General features: G+C 58.7%; 1 protein-coding gene across 1 annotated transcript in view; it reads right to left on the reverse strand.

Moving 5' to 3' along the window:
- Positions 1 to 14173, reverse strand: part of TACC2 (transforming acidic coiled-coil containing protein 2) — a 109231-nt gene extending 95058 nt beyond the window's left edge. The window contains exons 1-3 of the mRNA XM_054728663.1: positions 14061 to 14173; positions 11523 to 11594; positions 3969 to 4081 (exon numbers count right to left, since the gene is read on the reverse strand). Of these exons, the coding sequence (XP_054584638.1) occupies positions 3969 to 4081; positions 11523 to 11555 (146 nt within the window). The 5' untranslated portion in view covers positions 11556 to 11594; positions 14061 to 14173. The remainder of the gene's footprint in view (positions 1 to 3968; positions 4082 to 11522; positions 11595 to 14060) is intronic.
- Between the last annotated feature and the right edge of the window lie 6447 nt (positions 14174 to 20620).

Here is a 20620-nt window from a genome sequence, read left to right on the forward strand (position 1 = left end):
CACAGGTGCCTGGGGGGGGCGGTAAACACCCACCACGCCCTCAGATTCCACTACTCCAATGGGGGTGTTTTGTGCCAATTAAAAAAGATAACAGTAAAAACACACCATTGGGGCCCGGCCTGGGTGGCTCAGTGGTTGAGCGTCGACCTATGAACCAGGAGGTGGCCAGTTCGATTCCCGGTCAGGGCACAGGCCCCAGTTGTGGGCTGGATCCCCGGGAAAGGGGGGGAGAGGGGAGGCGTGCAGGAGGCAGCCGATCCATGATCCTCTCTCATCATTCATGTTTCTTTCTCTCTCTCTCTCTCTCTCTCTCTCTTCCTCCCTCCCTCCCTCCCTCTCTGAAATCAATGAACTATATTTACTTATTTATATGTTTTTTTAAAAATCTCTTTTAAAAAAAAGACTCTAGGCTGTTGAGGCCCCGGTACCACCGGGTTTGGCCAATGCAGGGCTGAGTCACAACAGCGCCACCGTGTGGCCACTGGGAGGCAAGGCAGTGAACTGATGGGACTCCCTCAGCCGGTCCCGCCTTTACCGTGGGGACCTGGGAGGAAGTGCCTCGGGGACCATGATGCCTACTGCTGGGCACCGGCGGCACAGTGCTCCAAGCCTGGTTCCCCCGGCAGAGCGCGACCAGGCCTGCGAGAGGGACAGGCGGGTGCGTCTCCCTTCTCCTGTCCTCCCTCCTCCAGCTCCTGTGGGCAGGAGCCCTCGGCCCGGCCCGCGGTTTCTCCCTGGAGAGTTTACCAGCAGGAAACAGAGACGGTGTGAGGTCCATGGCTCCTCCATCTTTTGTACAAACCGGTAACACAGGGTGTCCCCCCCCCAAAAAAATGTATTCTTTCTTTTCAGGTTGAACCCACTGGAGTGGATGATTATTCAAAGTGTGCATACTTTTGGGGGGACACCCTGTATCCTTTGGAGAGAAAATGCTGGTTGAGGAGAGATGGGGGAAAGGTCTTGAAATGTGGGTGACGGAGCCTCAGGGGTGAGGGGTGGTGAGTGAGGGGGGCCTGAGGGAAAGACGTGGGGGTGCCAAGGAGTCCCCCATGCCCAGGGTGGCCTGAAGGCCGCACAGCCATGGGCCCGATGGGCAGGGTGGCCGGACCAGGGGGCATCTCAGTGGTGAGGGGGGGCGAGGGGAGTGAGGGCCTCAATAGACCAGGCCAGGAGGGAGCATCGAGGTCAGCTGACCTGGGCGGACCGACCAGCCTGGCTGAGCGAGGCTCGGTCAGAAATGAATGGATGAAAGGAAAAGGTGTTTTGTTTTGTGCGTATAGACCGTTTGGCGCGGCATCTGGTGCCCACCTGGGAAGGAACGTTAAAGCTATTGGACCGTGACCGAGGACCGGCCCAGGAAACAGCACCCGGGCCCGAGCTCGCCCCCTCTGCCCTGCGCACCAGGCTCCCCAGGGCACCCAGGGCCCCGGAGCCGGAGCTGGCTCCTCGCCCTCGTTCCTGAGGCAGCGGGGCCAGGGCCTGCCCCGGAGAACCCGCATGTACGGGGGGAACTCGTGCTGCGTTGTGAGCGGGAGTGGCTTCTTCGGGCCTGCTCTTAGGAGGCACCTCTCTGTGCTCAACTCGGATGCCGGCCGACGACTGTTCTTCCAGGGAAACATGGTCACTGACTGAAGCCGAGGAACAAGGAACAGAGCCCAGCGGTGGCCCAACCGTCCCCACGCCTCCTGAGGGAGCCGGCACCTCACCGACGCCGGCGGGGACGCCTGGGGCAGAATTCCAGGGAAGAGGGTCCCTCCCCCGCCGCCCCCCTCCGTGAGTCTCACGGTCACGGCAGCCCATTCAGACCAGCCATCTGGTCTCCCCAGAACCACACGTTATAGCCTCTGTCCCGTTACCCTGCTGGAAGCCGTGGGAGTGGGACGGGGCACGCGCGGGGGCTGCCGAGGAGCAGGCTGTGCCCCGGCTCACCAGTCCCCTGAAGAGATCAGACCTTCCTGCCCTGGAACCCCACCCAGAAACAGCACCCAACGTTCCGGCCACCAGGGGTCGCCCTCACCCGTGACCGTCCACAGGGTGAAGCCAAGGCCACGGGGCTGCTTAAGCTCTTGGGGGGAAAAGCTACTGCGAAGCCCTGGGACCCCTTTCCCTGTCTATTAGCCATCGCAGGGGGGTGGGGGGGCGGGGAGACACCTGTCAGTCAACTGTTCGCTTTGCTCCTCAGGCTCCTGCTGGCGCCTTCCTTCAGGCCTGTGACAGCCTCCCCAGGGGCGGGGCCTCCATTGTCCAGGAGGGTCTTCTAATCACATCATGTGCTCAACCCACCGGCAATTATTATTATTATTATTATTATATTATTATTTAATATGTTTTCATTAATCTCAGAGAGGAAGGAAGAGGGAGAGAGAGATGGAAACACCTATGATGAAAGACAATCACGGATCGGCTGCCTCCTGCACACCCCACACTGGGGATCGAGCCCACAACCGGGCATGTGCCCTGACCAGGAATCGAACCCTGACCTCCTGGTTCATAGGTTGATGCTCAGCCACGGAGCCACGCCGGCTGGGCTACCCACTGGCAGTCATGAGTTGCCGCCCGTGTCCCTGGCCCGTGTCCCTCCTGGGGCCTGGCCAGTCCTGTCAGCTGGCCTCTGCTGGGGGTCCCAAAGCGGCAGGTGCTGGACACGGCTCGGGGGTCTACTGGACTCTTCCCAACGGTCGGCAGGGGAGCCAGGACCTGGCTGGGTCCACAGGAGCCGTGACCGATGGCCCCCTGCACGGGCCACGTCCCAGGCAGCGTGTGGCCATGCTGTTTCTGGAATTCACCCGCCTCCCTGGGACTGAAGGGCCGGCCACGTCCGTCAGTTCTGGGAACCCCCGTCTCACCCACGGTGCCTGCAGTGGGGGGTCAGAGCAGGTCCCCAGGGCCAGCCACTGGGCATGAGGGTCATTTCTGATGTTAATCCTCCCCCGAGGCTATATCTCCATTGATTTTTAGGGAGAGCAGAAGGGAGGGGGAGAGAGAGAGAGAGACATCGATGTGAGAGAGGCACATCGATTGGTTGCCTCCTGCGCGCACCCCAATCGGGGCTGGGGACGGACCTGCCACCGAGGTCTGTGCCCCTGACTAGAATCGAACCCATGACCCTTCAGTCCTTGGGCCAGTGCTCTAACCACAAGCCAGACTGGCCAGGGCTGGCATGAGGATTCTTTTGACCTAAAGGCAATGGGGACTTTGCAGGCTCCAGAGAAACTTCTGCCCCCCTCACCCCACGTAACCCCTGTGAGAATTTAAATGAAGGGCTTTGCCCACGGTAAGATGTATGACCAGAGATAACGCGCTGTGCCCTGTCCACACGGCAGCGTAAACATGTGATTACCGAATACTGTCCTGCTAACGACCCCTCCTCTCTGAAGCCCCAGGTCACAGGTGCCTCGTTTTACCTGCCGTCTCTCAGCCTCTCGTGTGTGTCTGTGTTGGTGTGTGTGTGTGTGTGTGTGTTGGGGTGTGTGTGTGTGCGTGTGTGTGTGTTGGGGTGTGTGTGTCTGATTCTCTCGTGTGTGGGTTCTTATATGGACGTAGGTAGGTAATTAAATTTGGTTCTTTCTCTTGTGGATCTGCCTCCTGTTGATTTGGTCACTAGACCAGCCGGGAGAACCTGGACGGGTAGAGAAAAATGTCTTCCTTCCCCCACAGCCGGGCCCGGCTTAGCCCGGACCAGGCGCCCCTGCGAGCTCCCGGGTGGCCCCCCGTTTACGTTAAGTCTGACAACGAGCACACACGCCCTGGGGTTGCCTGTCACGACTAACGCCATCTCTGGGCAGAGAAGCACTAATGTTCCAACCACGCAGGCGAGGCTGTCACGGAAGGTCTGTGAGCCCCTGTTTCGAACCCCTCACCACCGAGGAGCAGGCCCCGGGGCTGGGGGCAAACTTTTCCAAGCACATGCTGAGCAGGCAGTGGGCCGGCCACACGGGCCACATCAGTCCTCGGGGCCTGGCTCCTACCTGGGCGAGTCTCCAGGGTCCGCGCTTCGGGGCTGCTCCTCCGGCTTCCTCTCTGCGTTCTGACTGTTCCTGGGTGGCTGTAGGGATCCCGGACTCGGAGCTGACGAGGTCCTCTGAGCCGGGGAGGGGGAGGGAGGGGGAGAAGAGAAGTTAGAAAGGAAGTCAAACAGGAATCTCTAAAAACACAAACACATTTCTCTGTGGGCCTCGGACCACAATTCTCAAGGGCTAGACGGTCTATCTGGCCATCCCACTGAGCACCCACCACGTGGGCAAAGCCGCACTTTGAGGACAAGTGGTAGCCAAGCCTAGGCAGCCCTGCCTTCCTCTCACAGAGAAGCAGCAGCGATTCCAGGGGAGCAGGGTCACTGCGTTAGTGAGGAGCCAGGCGGGGACGCCTACCCCACGTGGGGGTCCTCCACTCCCTGGAGACAGTGGGGATGTCACCTAAAATCCCAAAGTATCCGGTGTGTTCCTGTCACGCATTTTCCTCCCCCTGCCCCGCAACCGTGGTTTTGCTCAGCAGAATTCAGCTGGGAAACTAGGGGAACATTAGGGACGGAGCCCTGGCCAGTTTGGCTCAGTGGATAGAGCGTCGGCCCCTGGACTGAAGGGTCGTGGGTTTGACTCCAGTGAAGGGCATGGACCTCAGTTGTAGGCTCGATCCCTGGACCCGGGAGAGGCCCGTGCAGGAGGAAACCAACCAATGTGTCTCTCACACATCAATGTTTCTCTCTCTCTCTCTCTCCTCTCTCTCTCTCTCTCTCTCTCTCTCCCCCCTCTTCCCTCCCACTCTCTCTAAAAAGCAACGGAGAAAATATCCCCGGTGAGGATTAACAACAACAAAGTGTCCCTCCTTGCACGCATGGCTGGACGTGTTCTCTGTCGTGACTCGAGAACCACAACACAGAGGGAGCGACATTTTCACATCCGGGTCCTGGGTTTCTGGAACCGGAACCCCGTCCCTACTTGGCTGACGGGCGGGCACATGGAGGGCAGCCAGGCCCCGCCCCCCCCCGTCCCTCGCGCACCCCCTGCCGTGCGTGACTCCGCAATCGTTTGTCAGACACATCCGCTGCCCTCCAGCCCAAGGTCAAGGCCACTTGACAGTCATTCTGAGGAGACACTGGCACGCCTCCCAGACAGCGGCAGACAACAGTGGGCGGGGACAGATCTCCGCTCTGACTCGGGGGCCACGGGGCCACAGGCCAGACTTCCTCCGTCACAGGACACAGGACATGGGCTCAGGCTCGTCTTGAAGAAGCAACAAGGGCGGCCTCTCTCCCTTCCCTCCCCCCCCCCCGCCGCAGCAGGAAGCCAGGGCAGCCGCTCCCCGCAGACGCCGGGTGAGGAGAAGCCACAGCACGGCCCATGGAAGGCGTCGCATTTTTTTTTTAATGCAAAACCCCCAATCCTGGTCTGATACTTAATGTTTTAGTTCTAATTATTTTAAATATATTTTATATTTTTAATTTTTTAAATATTTTATTGATTTTTTACAGAGAGGAAGGGAGAGGGATAGAGAACTAGAAACATCGATGAGAGAGAAACATCGATCAGCTGCCTCCTGCACACCCCCTACTGGGGATGTGCCCGCAACCAAGGTACATGTCCTTGACCGGAATTGAACCCGGGACCCTTCAGTCTGCAGGCCGACGCTCTATCCACTGAGCCAAACTGATCAGGGCTTAAATATATTTTATTGATTTTTTACAGAGAGGAAGGGAGAGGGAGAGCTAGAAACATTGATGAGAGAGTGACATCCATCAGCTGCCTCCTGCAACATTTTCTACTGGGGATGTGCCCACAACCAAGGTACATGCCCTTGACCAGAATCGAACCCGGGACCCTTCAGTCCGCAGGCCGACGCTCTGTCCGCTGAGCCAAACCGGTTAGGGCTGCGTCGCACTTTTCAAAGTTCAGTGCCAAGTCGCTGTGGGCGGAGCAGGCGGGAAAGCCACGTCCGTCTTCCGTTTCCTGGCGAGAAGCCAGGCGGCGGGGCGGCTGGGCCAGGTCTGCGGCCTTGCGGTCCCGTGCTCGCTCCACAGTCATAACAACACCCCACGGTAACCAAGGTCACCCCGATAAACATAATAATAAGAACGTTACACAACACGTCTTCTGCTAGACCCATAACAGCAAACCGGAACCCCGTCAGATCACAGTAACCAATCACAGCAATCGACCCGTGTGCCACGCACCCTTCTCTGCCGCGTCTCCATGTTCAAGCTCATTCAGTCCTTACAACAGCCCCGTTTTCCGGGCAAGATCACCGAGCACAGAGAGACGAAGCCACCTGCCCAAGGCCACACAGCGCGGAAGTGGGGGGCCAGGACTTGGGCCCGATGGTGGGTCCGGGGCCTGTGCTCTGACCCTGACCTCAGGCTGCGTGGACACAGCTGCCCGCGGTCGCTGCCACCTTCCTGCCTCGCTCCAAGTAACTAAGCAACGGGACGTGCCTGCATCACGCGGCCCAGGGTCACCGCCCGGAATAGCGCCTGGCACGGAGAGGGTCCGGGAAGGCTGTCGCGTGTGTGAAACGCGATCACCCCCCTCGCCTGGGGCCGCTTCTGCGGAGCCGGCAAAGGGCATCCGCCCTCCGAGCCCTGGCTTCTGCCAGGCCTGCCAGGCCCTCGCCTCCCCCGCCACAGCCTCCGCGCGGAGGGCTCCCGGGTCTGCGGTGCCCACGGCGTCACGGCAGGGCAGCGGGCATGTCTGAGCCACCTCCGCTCCCAGCAGCGGCTGGGAACCTGGCGTCCCCCCGCGTGGAGCTGCGTCTTCGGGTCCCCTCCTGCCCTGGCTGAGTACACACAGCCTCTCCCTGGCTCGGAGCCGGCGTCTGTTCAGCAGGCCCTGCGGCGTCCCAGCCCGAAGAGCGCCCTTTCCCACGAGCCCAAGTGTTTCGCCCTCAAAAAGAATTCCCACCTAACCGGTTTGGCTCCGTGGGTAGAGCATTGGCCTGCACTGAAGGGTCCCGGGTTCAAATCCGGTCAAGGGCACAGGCCTGGGTTGTGAGCTCGATCCCCAGTAGGGGGCGTGCAGGAGGCAGCTGATCCATGATTCTCTCTCTTCATTAATGTTTCTGTCTCTCTCCCCCTCTCTGAAATCAATACAGATAGATACATATATTTTTAAACCCCGTGACGTTACCTCTTGGACGCGGGCCATCTCTCCAGACCGCGGCTCCTGGTGTGCCAGCCCAGGGCTCCTGACGCGGTTAGACCCGGACCAGCGACTTGCCAATGGGCCCCCTCTCACTTCGGGGAGCTGCGTGGCTGCTGGTGAGGCCGGGAGGGGAGCAGAGGTCACCCACGGCGTGGGATCGGGTTTCAGAGCCACGGCCGGCCCCAAACGCGCAGCCAGGCCCGTGCTCTGTCCCGGGGAGGCCGCGCCAGACCAGGCCTGCGAGGCCGACCCAAACGCCTTCACCTCCGAGGCGGAAAGCGAAGACCGGGCAGCTCACCACAGGGTCCCCCGGCGTCCCCGCGGGCGCTGGGCCAGGCCAGGAGGAGGAGGCCCTAAGGGTGAGGTTTCCGGCTCCCCCAGCGGAATGTGGTAGAAACACGAACAAGCTTGAGGGTCAGAGAGAGCTGGGTTCGAACCCCCTGTCCCCTGAGCGGAGGTGGGGCTCCTCTCCTGCCAAGGGCCACGCGGACCTTCAGAGCATCCTTCAGGGGCCGCACAACAGGACCAGCTTAGCATCAGCCTGCCCTGGTGGGTCAGACAACTCATTAGCTCACCCTATGCCTTGGCAGGGCCCGACCCGATGATTTCCTTGGCCTTCTACGGCTCAAGGGCTGGACGGCCCCCACCCCTGGAGACACACACCACAGTTCGTTTATCCCAGCGGTTCCCAACCTTCCTAACGCCGCGACCCTTTAATGCAGCTCCTCACGTCGTGGTGACCCCCCAACCATACAATTATTCTCGTTGCTACTTCATAACTGTCATGTTGCTACTGTTAATGAATCGTCATGTAAATAGTCTGAGTCACGACCCACAGGTTGAGAACCGCTAGCAGGGTCGCCTAAGACCATCGGAAAACACGGGTATTTACATGACGATTCATAACAGTAGCAACATGACAGTTATGAAGTAGCAAGGAGAATAACTGTATGGTTGGGGGTCACCACAGCATGAGGAACTAACTGCATTAAAGGGTCGCGGCGTTAGGAAGGTTGGGAACCGCTGGGATAAAGCAATCTCGCAACATCGTCGAGTGGGAGGAGTCCCTGTACCGGCCACGGCGGTCCAGGGCGCCTGGGAGCAGCGTGAGGAGAGACACTCAGGTCAGTGACGTCAGGGAGAAGCCAGACCCCACACGCATAACCACCTAACCTGTCCCCGGGGCAGGGAGAGCATTTCCGCGGGCGGGACTGGAGGGCGAGCGGCGAAGGGCCGAACACAGACACGCAAGAATACGAACCTCAACCTGAATCTCAGACCTCCCACAAAGACATGAACTCAAAACGGGTCGTGGATGTCGCTATAAAGCGGTAGAATTTTTAAGAGAGAAAAACATACGAGAAAATTTTCAGGATGTCCGGGCCGGACAGAGTTCTTAGGTTTGGAACCAAAAGCACCGTCCGTCGAAGGGGAAGCGGACCAACCGCGCCTCCTCGAAGCTGCTGCCCGTGAAGACCGGGTTCAGGGGATGCGAGACCAGCCCCGTGGTCGGCAAACTCATTGGTCAGCAGAGCCCAATATCAACAGGACAACGATTGGAATTTCTTTGGAGAGCCAAATTTTTTAAACTTAAACTTCTTCTAACGCCACTTCTTCACAATAGACTCGCCCAGGCCGTGGTCTCTGGTGGAAGAACCACACTCAAGGGGCCAAGGAGCCGCATGTGGCTCGCGAGCCGCGGTTTGCCGACCACGGGACCAGCAGGAGCGGGAGGAAATGTTTGCAACCACATCGGACGCAGGGGTGGTCTCCAGCCCGCAGAGAGAAGGCTCGAGACGCAGCGGTGAAAAGAAAATGCGGTTGGAACACAGACAGAAACATGAGCACGTGTTTCGCCGCAGAGAAGGCGCAGACGGCAGTGAGCTCGTTACCGTGTTCGACACCCCGCGTACCCGGGAAACCACATCAGAGCCGCCCCACGCACGCCGGCCTGGCTGTGCCCAGCGGTGGCAGCGCCGGGGGAGCCAGACCCTGACCGGCCCGCACCGCGGGGGATGTGACGAGGCTCAGCGGTTCTAGAAACACAGAGCAGCGGCGCCTCTAACACTGCACACGTGACGACCATCCGCCCCGGCAGCGGCCCCCGTGGCATTCGTCGGGAGAAGTGAAAACATGTGCGCACAGAAGCCGAATGCTCGCGGCAGCTGCGTGTGTAACGGCCCCAAACCGGGAGCAGCAGACGCCCTTCGATGAGCAAGGCCTCAGCGACCCGCCGTTCACCGCGTCCCACGGACGGTGCTCGGCAGTGAAAGGAGCGGACGCGTGCCCTGGCCGGTGCGGCTCAGTGGGTGGAGCATCCGCCTGCGGACTGAAGGGCCCCAGGTTCGATTCCCGTCCAGGGCGCGTCCTTCGGTTGCAGGCTCGATCCCTGGCCCTGACCGGGGCCCATGCGGGAGGCAACCGATCGATGTGTTTCTCTCACATGGATGTTTCTCTGTCTCTCCCCGTCCCTTCCTCTCTCTCTAAAAATCAGTGGGAAAAATATCCCCGGGGGAGGATTGACCAAAAAAATAAAGAGGAAAAGGACCGGATGTCTGACCACCTGGATGGGTGGGAGGGAATCCCGCGAGTGGACACAGCCCGTCCCCGAGGCCTCGTCCGCGGGACTCCAGCCATCTATACAACAGGCTCAGAATGTCGAAATGAGAGAGAACACATGCGAGGTGGCCGGGGGTTGGAAATGGGGGGCCAGAGGGAGGTGGGGGTGGCTCTGAGGTAACAAGAGGGACCCCCTCCTGGTGATGGGGCTGCTCCATAATTTTTAAAAAATATATTTTCATTGATTTCAGAGAGGAAGGGAGAGGGAGGGAGAGAGAGAAACATCCATGATGAGAGAGACTCATGGATCGGCTGCCTCCTGCACACCCCACACTGGGGATGGAGCCCGCAACCCGGGCATGTGCCCTTGACTGGAATCGAACCCGGGACCCTTCGGTCCGCAGGCCGGCGCTCTATCCACTGAGCCAAACAGGCTAGGACAGTGGTCGGCAAACTCATTAGTCAACAGAGCGGCAAACCGCGGCTCTCGAGCTGCAGGGAGCGGTTGTAGGGTTAAGCCTCGGACTGACCTGCTGGCAAAGCCGCAAACAGGTCCCAGCTTGGAGGGCCCAGTCCTCTCAGCATAACTAAGCTTGATCCTGTGACGGCTCCCTGGATCCTTCCTGGGTAGCTAAAGGGCTGTGGAGGGGCAGCAAGTGCTGCCAAAACGTAATTTACCCTGAGCCGCGTGTGGCTCGAGAGCCGCAGTTTGCCGACCACTGGGCTAGGACCTTATCTATGTCAGTGTCTGGCTGTGGTCCGAGTTTTACAAGATGTTATCCTTTGACGTTACCAGGTAAAGGGCAAAAAAAAAAAACAACAAAAAAAGTAGGTAAAGGGTCCAGGAGAGTCTGTGCCATTTCTTACAGCAGCATGTGCATCTAGTGCCTCACAATAAAAAGCTTAATCATAACAATTACGGTTTCATGGAAAAGCAATGTGGGCGCCCGGCTTCCCTTGGAGAACGGGGGGATCTTGTTCCAGGGGCTCCCAGGCCCCCACGCGTCCATCGGCTGAGTGGAGGGCTGTCTCCGTCAGGCAGCAGGACGGGAACCCCCCACCCCCCGCCGCTCCCCCCGCCCCCTGTCTCACCCCGTCCTTTCCCACGATGACTGCTCTGGCCGCCCCTGACGCCCGGCGCGGCCCCTTTTAAGGACGCTCGCTTTCCTGCTGAAGAAAGGGGGCTGCACGGCGGGCAGAGCAGAGGGAGAACGCGGGGAACTGAGCCGCCTTTCACACCCGTTTTCTTATCCGAAGACCTCAGTGCCTCCACCCAAATGCTCACTGTGTGGGCGACCAGTGGGACGGCGTCTCCTCGACTGCTCCCAGGGCACAGGATTAACGTTCCCAAACAGAAAGGGCAGCGAGGACGCCCGGGGGCGTTGTAACATCCCCACCGGGCGCACCTCAGGCCGTTAGAGTCCATCCCTCATTGTGAGACGCCCTGGCCTGGGGGCCATGTTCCCTCCATTTGCTCAGCCTGACAGACTAAGCCCCGCTCTAGGCCCCACTTCACCTGGGGGAGGAGTGCGAGGGGTTCAGTTTCGCCTCCTCTGGGCCCAGGTAAGCTGATGGGGGGCGGGGGGTCACCTCAGGGAAGGGTGCCGAGCTCTCCCGGGACTAATGGTAAAGCGCAGACTCGAAAGAAGAACGAGCTTTTGTGGCTCTAACAGCAGGGCGGGCCTTCGCCGGGGATTCTGAGAATGAAATGAAACGCGCCTCCAGCGACCCTCGGTGCCCCCGCGTGGGGCTCGCTCCTCTGGGCAGAGGGCAGGGGCGGCGGACAGCCGGGGGCGCGGGGGCCGCGGTCGGGGGGAGCCCTGCACCCACCTGGCTCTCCGAGGCGCTCTGCTCGTTGCCCATGGCCAGTCCGGGCCGCGTCCTCGGGGTCAGCAGAGGCGACTGGAAGACAAGAGGACATCACGTCCGTGAAACCCAACGAGGCTGAGCCGCTCTTCCTGCCGTCTCCCAGCCGAGCCTGGCGGCGGGCGGGACGTGCCTGTCTCCGCAGTCCCTCACGGAACACGGCTCTGAAGGGCTCCTGCTGCGATCCGCCGCCCAGACCTCCTCCCGGACCCGCTGGGCCTGAGTCCCGCCCGGGCTGGCAGACGCCTCAGAATGGGTTTGCTGCCGCGCCGCTGAGCTCACGCCACTGCACACACACATGCTTATCTACATACACACATGCTTATCTACATACACACATGCCTACCTACACACACACATGCCTATCTACACACACACACATGCTTATCTACACACACATGCCTATCTACACACACACATGCCTATCTACACACACACATGCCTATCTACACACACACACATGCTTATCTACACACACATGCTTATCTACACACACATGCCTATCTACACACACACATGCCTATCTACACACACATGCCTATCTACACACACATGCCTATCTACACACACACATGCCTATCTACACACACATGCCTATCTACACACACACATGCCTATCTACACACACATGCCTATCTACACACACATGCCTAGCTACACACACACATGCCTATCTACACACACATGCCTATCTACACACACATGCCTATCTACACACACACATGCCTATCTACACACACACGTCTATCTACACACAGATCTATCTACATACACACACGTCTACACACATGTCTATATACACACACGTCTACACACGTCTATATACACACACGTCTATCTACACCTACACACACACACACACACACACACACACACACACGGCGTGACGGGGCGTGTGAGGAGCGTGGCTGCGGGACACGCTCTCTCTAACCGTGGGCCGTGCGGAACCAGGCGCAGGGCTCAGATCCAACACCAGGAGGCGCGAACCCCACTTCTCTGCAACAACAGGCGGCTTTTATAGCTTTTTCTCTAACCACGTGTTCCCTCAGCTCAGTTTCCGTCCACAGTGTCTAGGGGGCAGGCGGCTTCTCGCTGAGGCAGGCGGGAAGGTGCCGCCCCAGGGGAGCGGCGGGACAGGAGGCCCGAGAGGTGGCGCTGTGTGTAGTCCTCGGGCGAGGAGGGCGCTGCCGCAGCCTCAGGAGAACCGGGCACCTGCTGACTGAGCCGCCGCCTCCCGGGAGGCCCCACGGGCACAGGGAGCCTCGCGCACCAGCCTCTCCGCCGGGGAGCCGGGGTCTGGTCCGGGGGCGAGCGCTGGAGGCCGGGCGGCGCAGGGCCCGGTTCTGGGGAGGCCGATGCTGGACGGGAGCTCAGTCTCCTTCCTTCTCACCGGGGCCTCCTGCTGGCCACACACACCTGCCCGCCTGCTCCCCCAGCGCTGACCACGTAGCCGCCACAGCTCTAGCTCCTGTGCAACAGCCACCAAAACACAACCACGCACTGAATGGGCCCAATTAAAACGCCCCAAACCGCCCGGCCGCGTGGCCCATGAACCAGGAGGTCAGGGTTCGATTTCTGCTCAGGGCACAGGCCTGGGTTGTGGGCTCCATCTCCAGTGGGGGGCGTGCAGGAGGCAGAACATTGATGTTTCTCTCTCTCTATCCCTCTTCCTTCCTCTCCAAAATCAATAAAAACATTAAAAACAAACACATAAATAAAATGCCCCCAAACTGAGAAAATTGCGACATCAATTCTCTCACTCCCAAGCCTTGAATCAAAAGACAATTCCTTTAGCCCCGTGGTCGGCAAACGCATGAGTCAACAGAGCCAAATATCAACAGGACAACGATTGAAATTTCTTCGGAGAGCCACATTTTTTAAACTTTAACTTCTTCTAACGCCACTTCTTCAAAACAGACTCGCCCAGGCCGTGGTATTTTGTGGAAGGGCCACACTCAAGGGGCCAAAGAGCCGCATGTGGCTCGCGAGCCGCAGTTTGCCAACCACGGCCTTAGCCCCTTCTCGCCATGGGCCGTGTATGAGATGGACCCCTGCCCCCCACCCCAGAATCACAGGCTCACTACAGCGTGCGAGCCGAGCCGCCGACTAACACCCATCCCCTCAGTCACTCTCCTCGTTCACGGGGAAGAGGGGGCTCGGGGAAAGGCCGTGTGACGGTCGCTGTGCCCCTGGAGGTCACTGTGAGGTCCTGTCCCACCAGCGGCCCAGCGGCCCGGACTCCCCGCCTGCCCTGCGTCCAGGTAACCCTTTCGGAAACTCCTCCTCCCTCACCAAACCCAGCTCAGTCCTCTCCCTGAGAAGCAGAACCTCCGAACCAGCCTTGGAAAGGGGCCACGGACGAAAGGACCCAGAAGGACCACGTCTGCTCCGAGGGAAACTCAGAACAGCCGGGCTGGGTCCGGACGCGGCCCCGTACCCCCCCACCCCGCCCCCCCATTCCCCGCTGTTCCAGGGCACACGTCGGCCCCGCCAGCTACTCACGTTTGCGGGGGAAGGCCGGGGACTGGGGAAAGCCTGCTCTCGGCACTGGGCTCTCTCCACCAGGAGCGGGTGCGGCCTCAGCGGAGCTGCCCACCTCCGCCAGCTGGGCACACAGCCTCCCCACCCCACGCGGGCGCGCCCAGCTGTGCCTCATCCTGGGCGGCAGCCGGAGCTCCGATTGCACACACCTGCCCGGCTTCCCGCCCCCCTGCCCCCCTCCGGGCTCCCCGCCCAGGCCCCTCGGAAAGGCTGGCCACGCACACTCCCCCCCCCCCCCCGCCGTGGCCACTGGGCTGCCCTGAGGGCGCAGGAGGCCGCCGGGAGCGGGCCATAGGGAAGGGACACGCCTTGCTTTTGGGAAAGGAGAGACGTGCTCCCGAGCTCCGTGCACACCTGGAAAGCCCCGTAAACAGCGAGGAAAGAGGGAGAAAACCTGCCGGGCACCTGCTGCGGTGTCGGGGTGCAGGGGGTACTGCCGGGCGAGGCACGAGGTTCAGCAGGTGAAGTCAGGAGAGCAGCCGCTGGCCCACTGCTGCCGCTCGGACCTGCCACGGGCGGGAGGAGGCCCCGGCGCCCTCGGGCGGGACCAGGGCAGCAGCCAAGCTGGGGGGGGGGGGTGTTTCCTCTTTATGGGTAAACAACTGGAGCCCAGAGCGGGAGGGGCCTGCCCTAGACCAGCCGAGCGGCGAGGCCTGCAGACGAGACCCGCCCGGCCAGGTGAGGCCGGTGAGGCCGGTGAGGCCAGGTGAGGCCTGCCGTCCTCGGCCGCCCTGCCCTCGGCCACGCAGCCTCCAGCCAGCCAGGTCCTGGCCAGCCGGGCGGTGGGAGGCTCCCAGCAGGAGTGCAGGTGCCAGGAGTCCAGGTGCCGTTTGCTCCCCGAGGGTGAGCTCAGTCACCTGACCCTGCGGCTCCTCAGGGACAAACCCGGCCACCTGGGCCCCTGCTGTTCCCTCGCGGCCCCGCCCGTCTCGGCCTCTCCTCCCGAGGCTGGGCTGGATTCCTGGCTCTGACCCCCGCCCCCCCCCCCCCAGCGGAGCTCCTTACAGCTCTGTTATCCGGCTCCTGAGCGACTGCAAACACGGGTGCCTGGGAGGGAGGGGCCTGCTGGGGCTCCGCCTGCTTTGGGCTCAGGGTTAGTTGGCCTGTGGGTGCGATTCCCAGTCAAGGGCGCACCTGGGTTCCAGCCCCAGTCAGGGTGCGTGCAGGAGGCGACCAATGGTGTCTCTCTCACATTGATGTTCCTCTCTCTCTCCCTCTCCCTCCCTCTCTCTCTCTCTCTCTCTCTCTCTCTCTCTCTCTCTCTCTCCCCTTCCCTCCCTTCCACTCTCTCTAAAAATCAATGGGAAAAAATACCCTTGAGTGAGGATTAACAACGACCAGAATATCACATTGAGACGAATACAAAACAATATTGAATGTAAACTGTGATTAAAAATGAAATAAACACAGATCTCATTTTTTGTTTGTCTCTGTCGGGGATGGTCAGGAAGGTTGCAGGGCAAGGTGGGGGCGGGGGGGGGGGGGTCAGGCTACACCTGCACTGGGTCGGATCCAGCAGGAGGCAGTGAGGCCAGGGGCCTGGGGATGGGGCCGCCCGCCCGTGGGACAGGCATTTTGGCAGGACCGGGGCGGGGTCAGGCGGTCAGGGGGTGGAGCCGGCAGGGCTGGGTGAGCGAGGGGGGCGGTGTGGGCAGTGGGGGGGCTGCAAGCACCCTGGGCCGGAGGAAGCTCAGGGCGTCGTCAGGAGGGCTTGTCGGCTCTGTGCTGCCTTTTTTTTTTTTTTTTTTTTTATCAACTTCAGAGAGGAAGGGTGAGGGAGAGAGAGAGAGAGAGAAACATCCATGATGAGAGAGAATCCTGGATCGGCTGCCTCCTGCACGCCCCACACTGGGGATCGAGCCGCACCCCGGGCCTGTGCCCTGACCGGGAATCGAACCCTGACCTCCTGGTTCATAGGTCAGTGCTCAACCCCTGAGCCCGCCCGCCGGGCTGTGGTGCCTTTTAATGGGAGAAACCCGGCAGCAAACACGTCCCAGGTGTGGGTTCGGGCCTGGACTCTGGGTCTGGGACGGGGGACCCCTCCGGTGGCAGTGCGTTCCGTGTCCTGAGCCTCTAAACCAGAACTGGGGAGCATGCGCTCACCACAGCTGCTGGAACGCCTCCAGGGACGGGACACTCACTGCCTCCCCAGGGATCTCCTGCGGGGGGAGCCGGCCTGGATCACTGAGCTATTTCTGTTGCCCCGTGATCTGGACCCCAACCCTGACTCTGTGGGGGGACCCAGGGCTCCGGACAATGAAGGCGCCACGGGCGTGGGCTGGGCACTGGTCAGGGGAGGCCTGAGGACCAACAGGGACACGCGGGCTGATTTATGGGCCTCAGACCTTTACGCAGCCCGACCTCAAGGTGCCTGGTCCTGGGACCCCACGCAGTCAGCGCGCAAGAGTGCGGCACCCTTTTCTAATCCTCACCTGAGGAACGAGGATATTTCTCCCAGTTATCTTTAGAGAGACTGGAAGTGAGGGGGGGGCGGAGAGGGGAGGGAGAGAGAGAGAGAGAGAGAGAGGAGAGAGAAATACCGATGTGAGAGAGACACATTGATTGCTTGCTCCCGCACATGCCCCAACCGGGGACGGGGCAAACCTGCAGCCCAGGGACGTGCCCTTGACCGGAAATCGAACCCGAGACACGTTCAGCGCACGGGCTGGAGCTCCAACCACTGGGCCACGCCGGCCTGGGTGAAAGCGTGGCTCCTCACGGCTGATGAGTGGCAGCCGTCGGCTAGCCGGCCCACAGCTGACCCCAGACACGGGAGGGCTCCCAGCTGCGACCACGAGACCCACCCAGAGGGGCAGCTGAGCCCAGCCCAGTGGCCAGCCCACAGAACCAACACTAAACACGTGGCTATGGTTTAAACCTCCACGTTTTGGGGTGATCGGTTACTCGGCGAAATCCAGTTGATGGGATCCTCCCCAGAGGGCCCATGTACTGTTCCCCCCGGGGCCAGCACCCCTCCCTGCCGGCCACCTTGAAGGTCTGCCCATCAAATCACAAAGGATGGCCTGGTCCGTGTGGCTCAGCGGTTGAGCATCGACCTCGGAACCAGGAGGTCGCTGGTTCGATTCCAGGTCAGGGCATGTGCCCGGGTTGGGGGCTCATCCCCCAGTGGGGGTACTTGCAGGAGGCAGCCGATCGATGATGCTCCTCTCTCATAGATGTGTCTATCTCTTCATTCTCACCCTTCCTCTCTCTTTAAAACAATAAAAACATATTTAAGCCCTATCTAATAAAGAGGGGATATGCTAATTGGCCATCACTCCGTCACAAAGATGGCTGCACCCACAGCTGAGGCCAAGTTCCCTTAAGGAGCCTTAACGAGCAATCAGCAGGGACTTGAGGCTACGCCCTCCCCCGCCCCTGTGGGGCTTGACAGGGGACCTCAGGCCGTGCCCCCCACCTGGCGTCATGCTGGGGGACCTCAGGCCTCGCCCCCTGCTCCAGCATCATGCCGGGGGACCTCAGGCTGCCTCCTGCCTTGGCACCACAGCATGAGGAACTGCATTAAAGGGTCGCGGCGTTAGGAAGGTTGAGAACCACGGCTTTAGAGAGAGTTTCAGCGAACACCAGGCGATTTTATTATGTAAAATAGAAAACAGCGTTTTAAACCCTCTGTTCCTCTGACCAGCTTACTGCAAATTTATCTTTAAAAAGTGAAGGAACCGAGCGGGGGACGTTTCATAAAGGAGGGAGGCCATGGGGGAGCCCAGCCCCTGCACACAGATTCCTCCTCACATCCCCGCCGAGTCCCACAGGCAGCGGCCCAGGTCAGCACCACAGAACCCGGGAAGAGCAGTGGCTGGAAGCTAAAGCAGCTGAGGAGCAGTTTCCAAAAAACCAAGTCCCGTGGAGTTAGAGATACGAGGTCAACACCTCGAGCTTCTCCCAGAAACCGGGAGGACCAAGCCTTCAGAATAAGGACTATCTCCCAGGACTAAGGAGTGTGCCCTAGGAATAGGGCTAAATCAAATAGGCCCACCTCCCCAAGGTCTAAAACGGAGCTCTCACTGCTTCCAGGAATGTAACTGCCAGAAGAAATGACGATCGTATTCAGAGAACGAGAACAGAATCCAGCGTCTACAATGTATCCAGCATCTACAATGTATCCAGCGTCTACAATGTATCCAGTGTCTACAATGTATCCAGTGTCTACAATGTATCCAGTGTCTACAATGTATCCAGCATCTACAATGTATCCAGTGTCTACAATGTATCAGTGTCTACAATGTATCAGCGTCTACAATGTATCCAGCATCTACAATGTATCCAGCATCTACAATGTATCCAGCGTCTACAATGTATCCAGCATCTACAATGTATCAGTGTCTACAATGTATCCAGTGTCTACAATGTATCCAGTGTCTACAATGTATCCAGCATCTACAATGTATCCAGTGTCTACAATGTATCCAGCATCTACAATGTATCCAGTGTACAATGTATCCAGCGTCTACAATGTATCCAGCGTCTACAATGTATCCAGTGTCTACAATGTATCCAGCGTCTACAATGTATCAGTGTCTACAATGTATCCAGCGTCTACAATGTATCCAGCGTCTACAATGTATCCAGTGTACAATGTATCCAGCGTCTACAATGTATCCAGTGTACAATGTATCCAGCGTCTACAATGTATCAGTGTCTACAATGTATCCAGCGTCTACAATGTATCCAGCGTCTACAATGTATCCAGCGTCTACAATGTATCCAGCGTCTACAATGTTTCCAGCATCTACAATGTATCCAGCATCTACAATGTATCCAGCATCTACAATGTATCCAGTGTACAATGTTTCCAGCATCTACAATGTATCCAGTGTACAATGTATCCAGCGTCTACAATGTATCCAGTGTACAATGTATCCAGCGTCTACAATGTATCACTACAATATCCAAAACACCATAGCAAACAGCCGGTATGTGAAGAGGGAGAACAGTCGGTATAAGTAGACACAGAGATAACCCAGACGCTTGAATTAGCAAACAAGGACTTGAGATTACCCTTATAACCACGACAAAAAGAATCTGCAGGAAACGAGAGCTGTAATGGTGGCAGGCATAGGAAATTTCTGGATGATGTATATAATGGAGAATATAGGAGAGAGACGGAGACCTGAGGGAGGAGGGTGAAAAAGAGATCCGTCAGCCCAAAGCAGCTTGTGGTTCCTGTTTGGATCCTGATGGAAATAAAGCAACCGTAAAAACAAAACAGAACAGAACAAATGAGACAACCAGGGATCTATTTGAACACTAAGATAATCTTTCATATTAAGGAATTATTGTGTGTGTTTTTAGGTGTGGTCATAATATCATGATTATACGCATACAAAAAAAAGAATCCTCATGTTTTAGAGGTGCATACACTGCAATTACTGATGGAGTGATGGGATGGTTTGCTTTAAAACAATATGGAAGTGGGGGAGGGGCAGACATGAATGGAAAGCAGAGAATAAATGAAATGCCATGAGCTGTATGTAGATACTTGTTGAACCCAGTAATGGGTAGATGAGGATTACTGTAATATTCTCTCCCCTTTGGGCATGCTTGAAAAGCCCATGATAAAGAATTTAAAAGGAAAAGGAGGGAGGGCGGGGAAAAGAAAGAGAAAGCCTCCTCCTTTAGTGACTGGGGTCCGAGCCGGTCCCGAGCCCACCTCTGCCGGCCCAGGGGGCGTGAGGAAGGGAATTAGGCCACGCCTTCCCGAGCATGCATCATGTGACCTGCCAGTAATTTAAGCTGCTTTTTAAATATATATATATATATTATTTATTATATATATATTATTGATTTTTTACAGAGAGGAAGGGAGAGAGATAGTTAGAAACATCGATGAGAGAGAAACATCCATCAGCTGCCTCCTGCACACCTCCTACTGGGGATGTGCCCACAACCAAGGTACATGCCCTTGACCGGAATCGAACCAGGGACCCTTCAGTCCGAAGGCCGACGCTCTATCCACTTAGCCACACCAGCCATGGCTTAAGCTGCTCCTGATTTGCCTTTTCCAAACCAAATTTCCCTGCTGACTGTCAGGTGTGGGACCCAGTGCCTCCCGTAGACCTCGAAGGCCAAGGGCTGCTCCCCAGGCCCCTGGGCAGCCCTCCTCTCCCGTCCACGTCGGCGTGGTTCCGAGGCCTGTGTGTCTGGCCACGGCTACCTGGCTTCCAGCAAGAGGCCTGGGGACTTAGCTCGCCGCGTGTGAGGACATCTCCCGAAGGGTAACTTCCCGGGTCCCCTCCTTCGAGGACCCGCCCATCTGACAGGAAGCCCTGACACCGACGACGCCTGTGGGCACCACGTCTTCTCTCAGTGCTTCCCCGGGGTCGGCATCTGGAGCTGGGTCTTCCCCTCCCTCCACTGTCGACCCGCATGTCCACCTGATCCTTCCCTTCACCCTGAAGGGGGAGGAGGCGTCTGTGAGCTGCACGGACAGGCAGGGGCCGGAGCGGGTGCTGGCGGCGAGGACGCTCACCCAGCAAATGCCAGAGGTGAACTGCCCGCCC

Source organism: Eptesicus fuscus, chromosome 17 (assembly GCF_027574615.1).
Source record: "Eptesicus fuscus isolate TK198812 chromosome 17, DD_ASM_mEF_20220401, whole genome shotgun sequence".
NCBI classification, from domain to species: domain Eukaryota; kingdom Metazoa; phylum Chordata; class Mammalia; order Chiroptera; family Vespertilionidae; genus Eptesicus; species Eptesicus fuscus.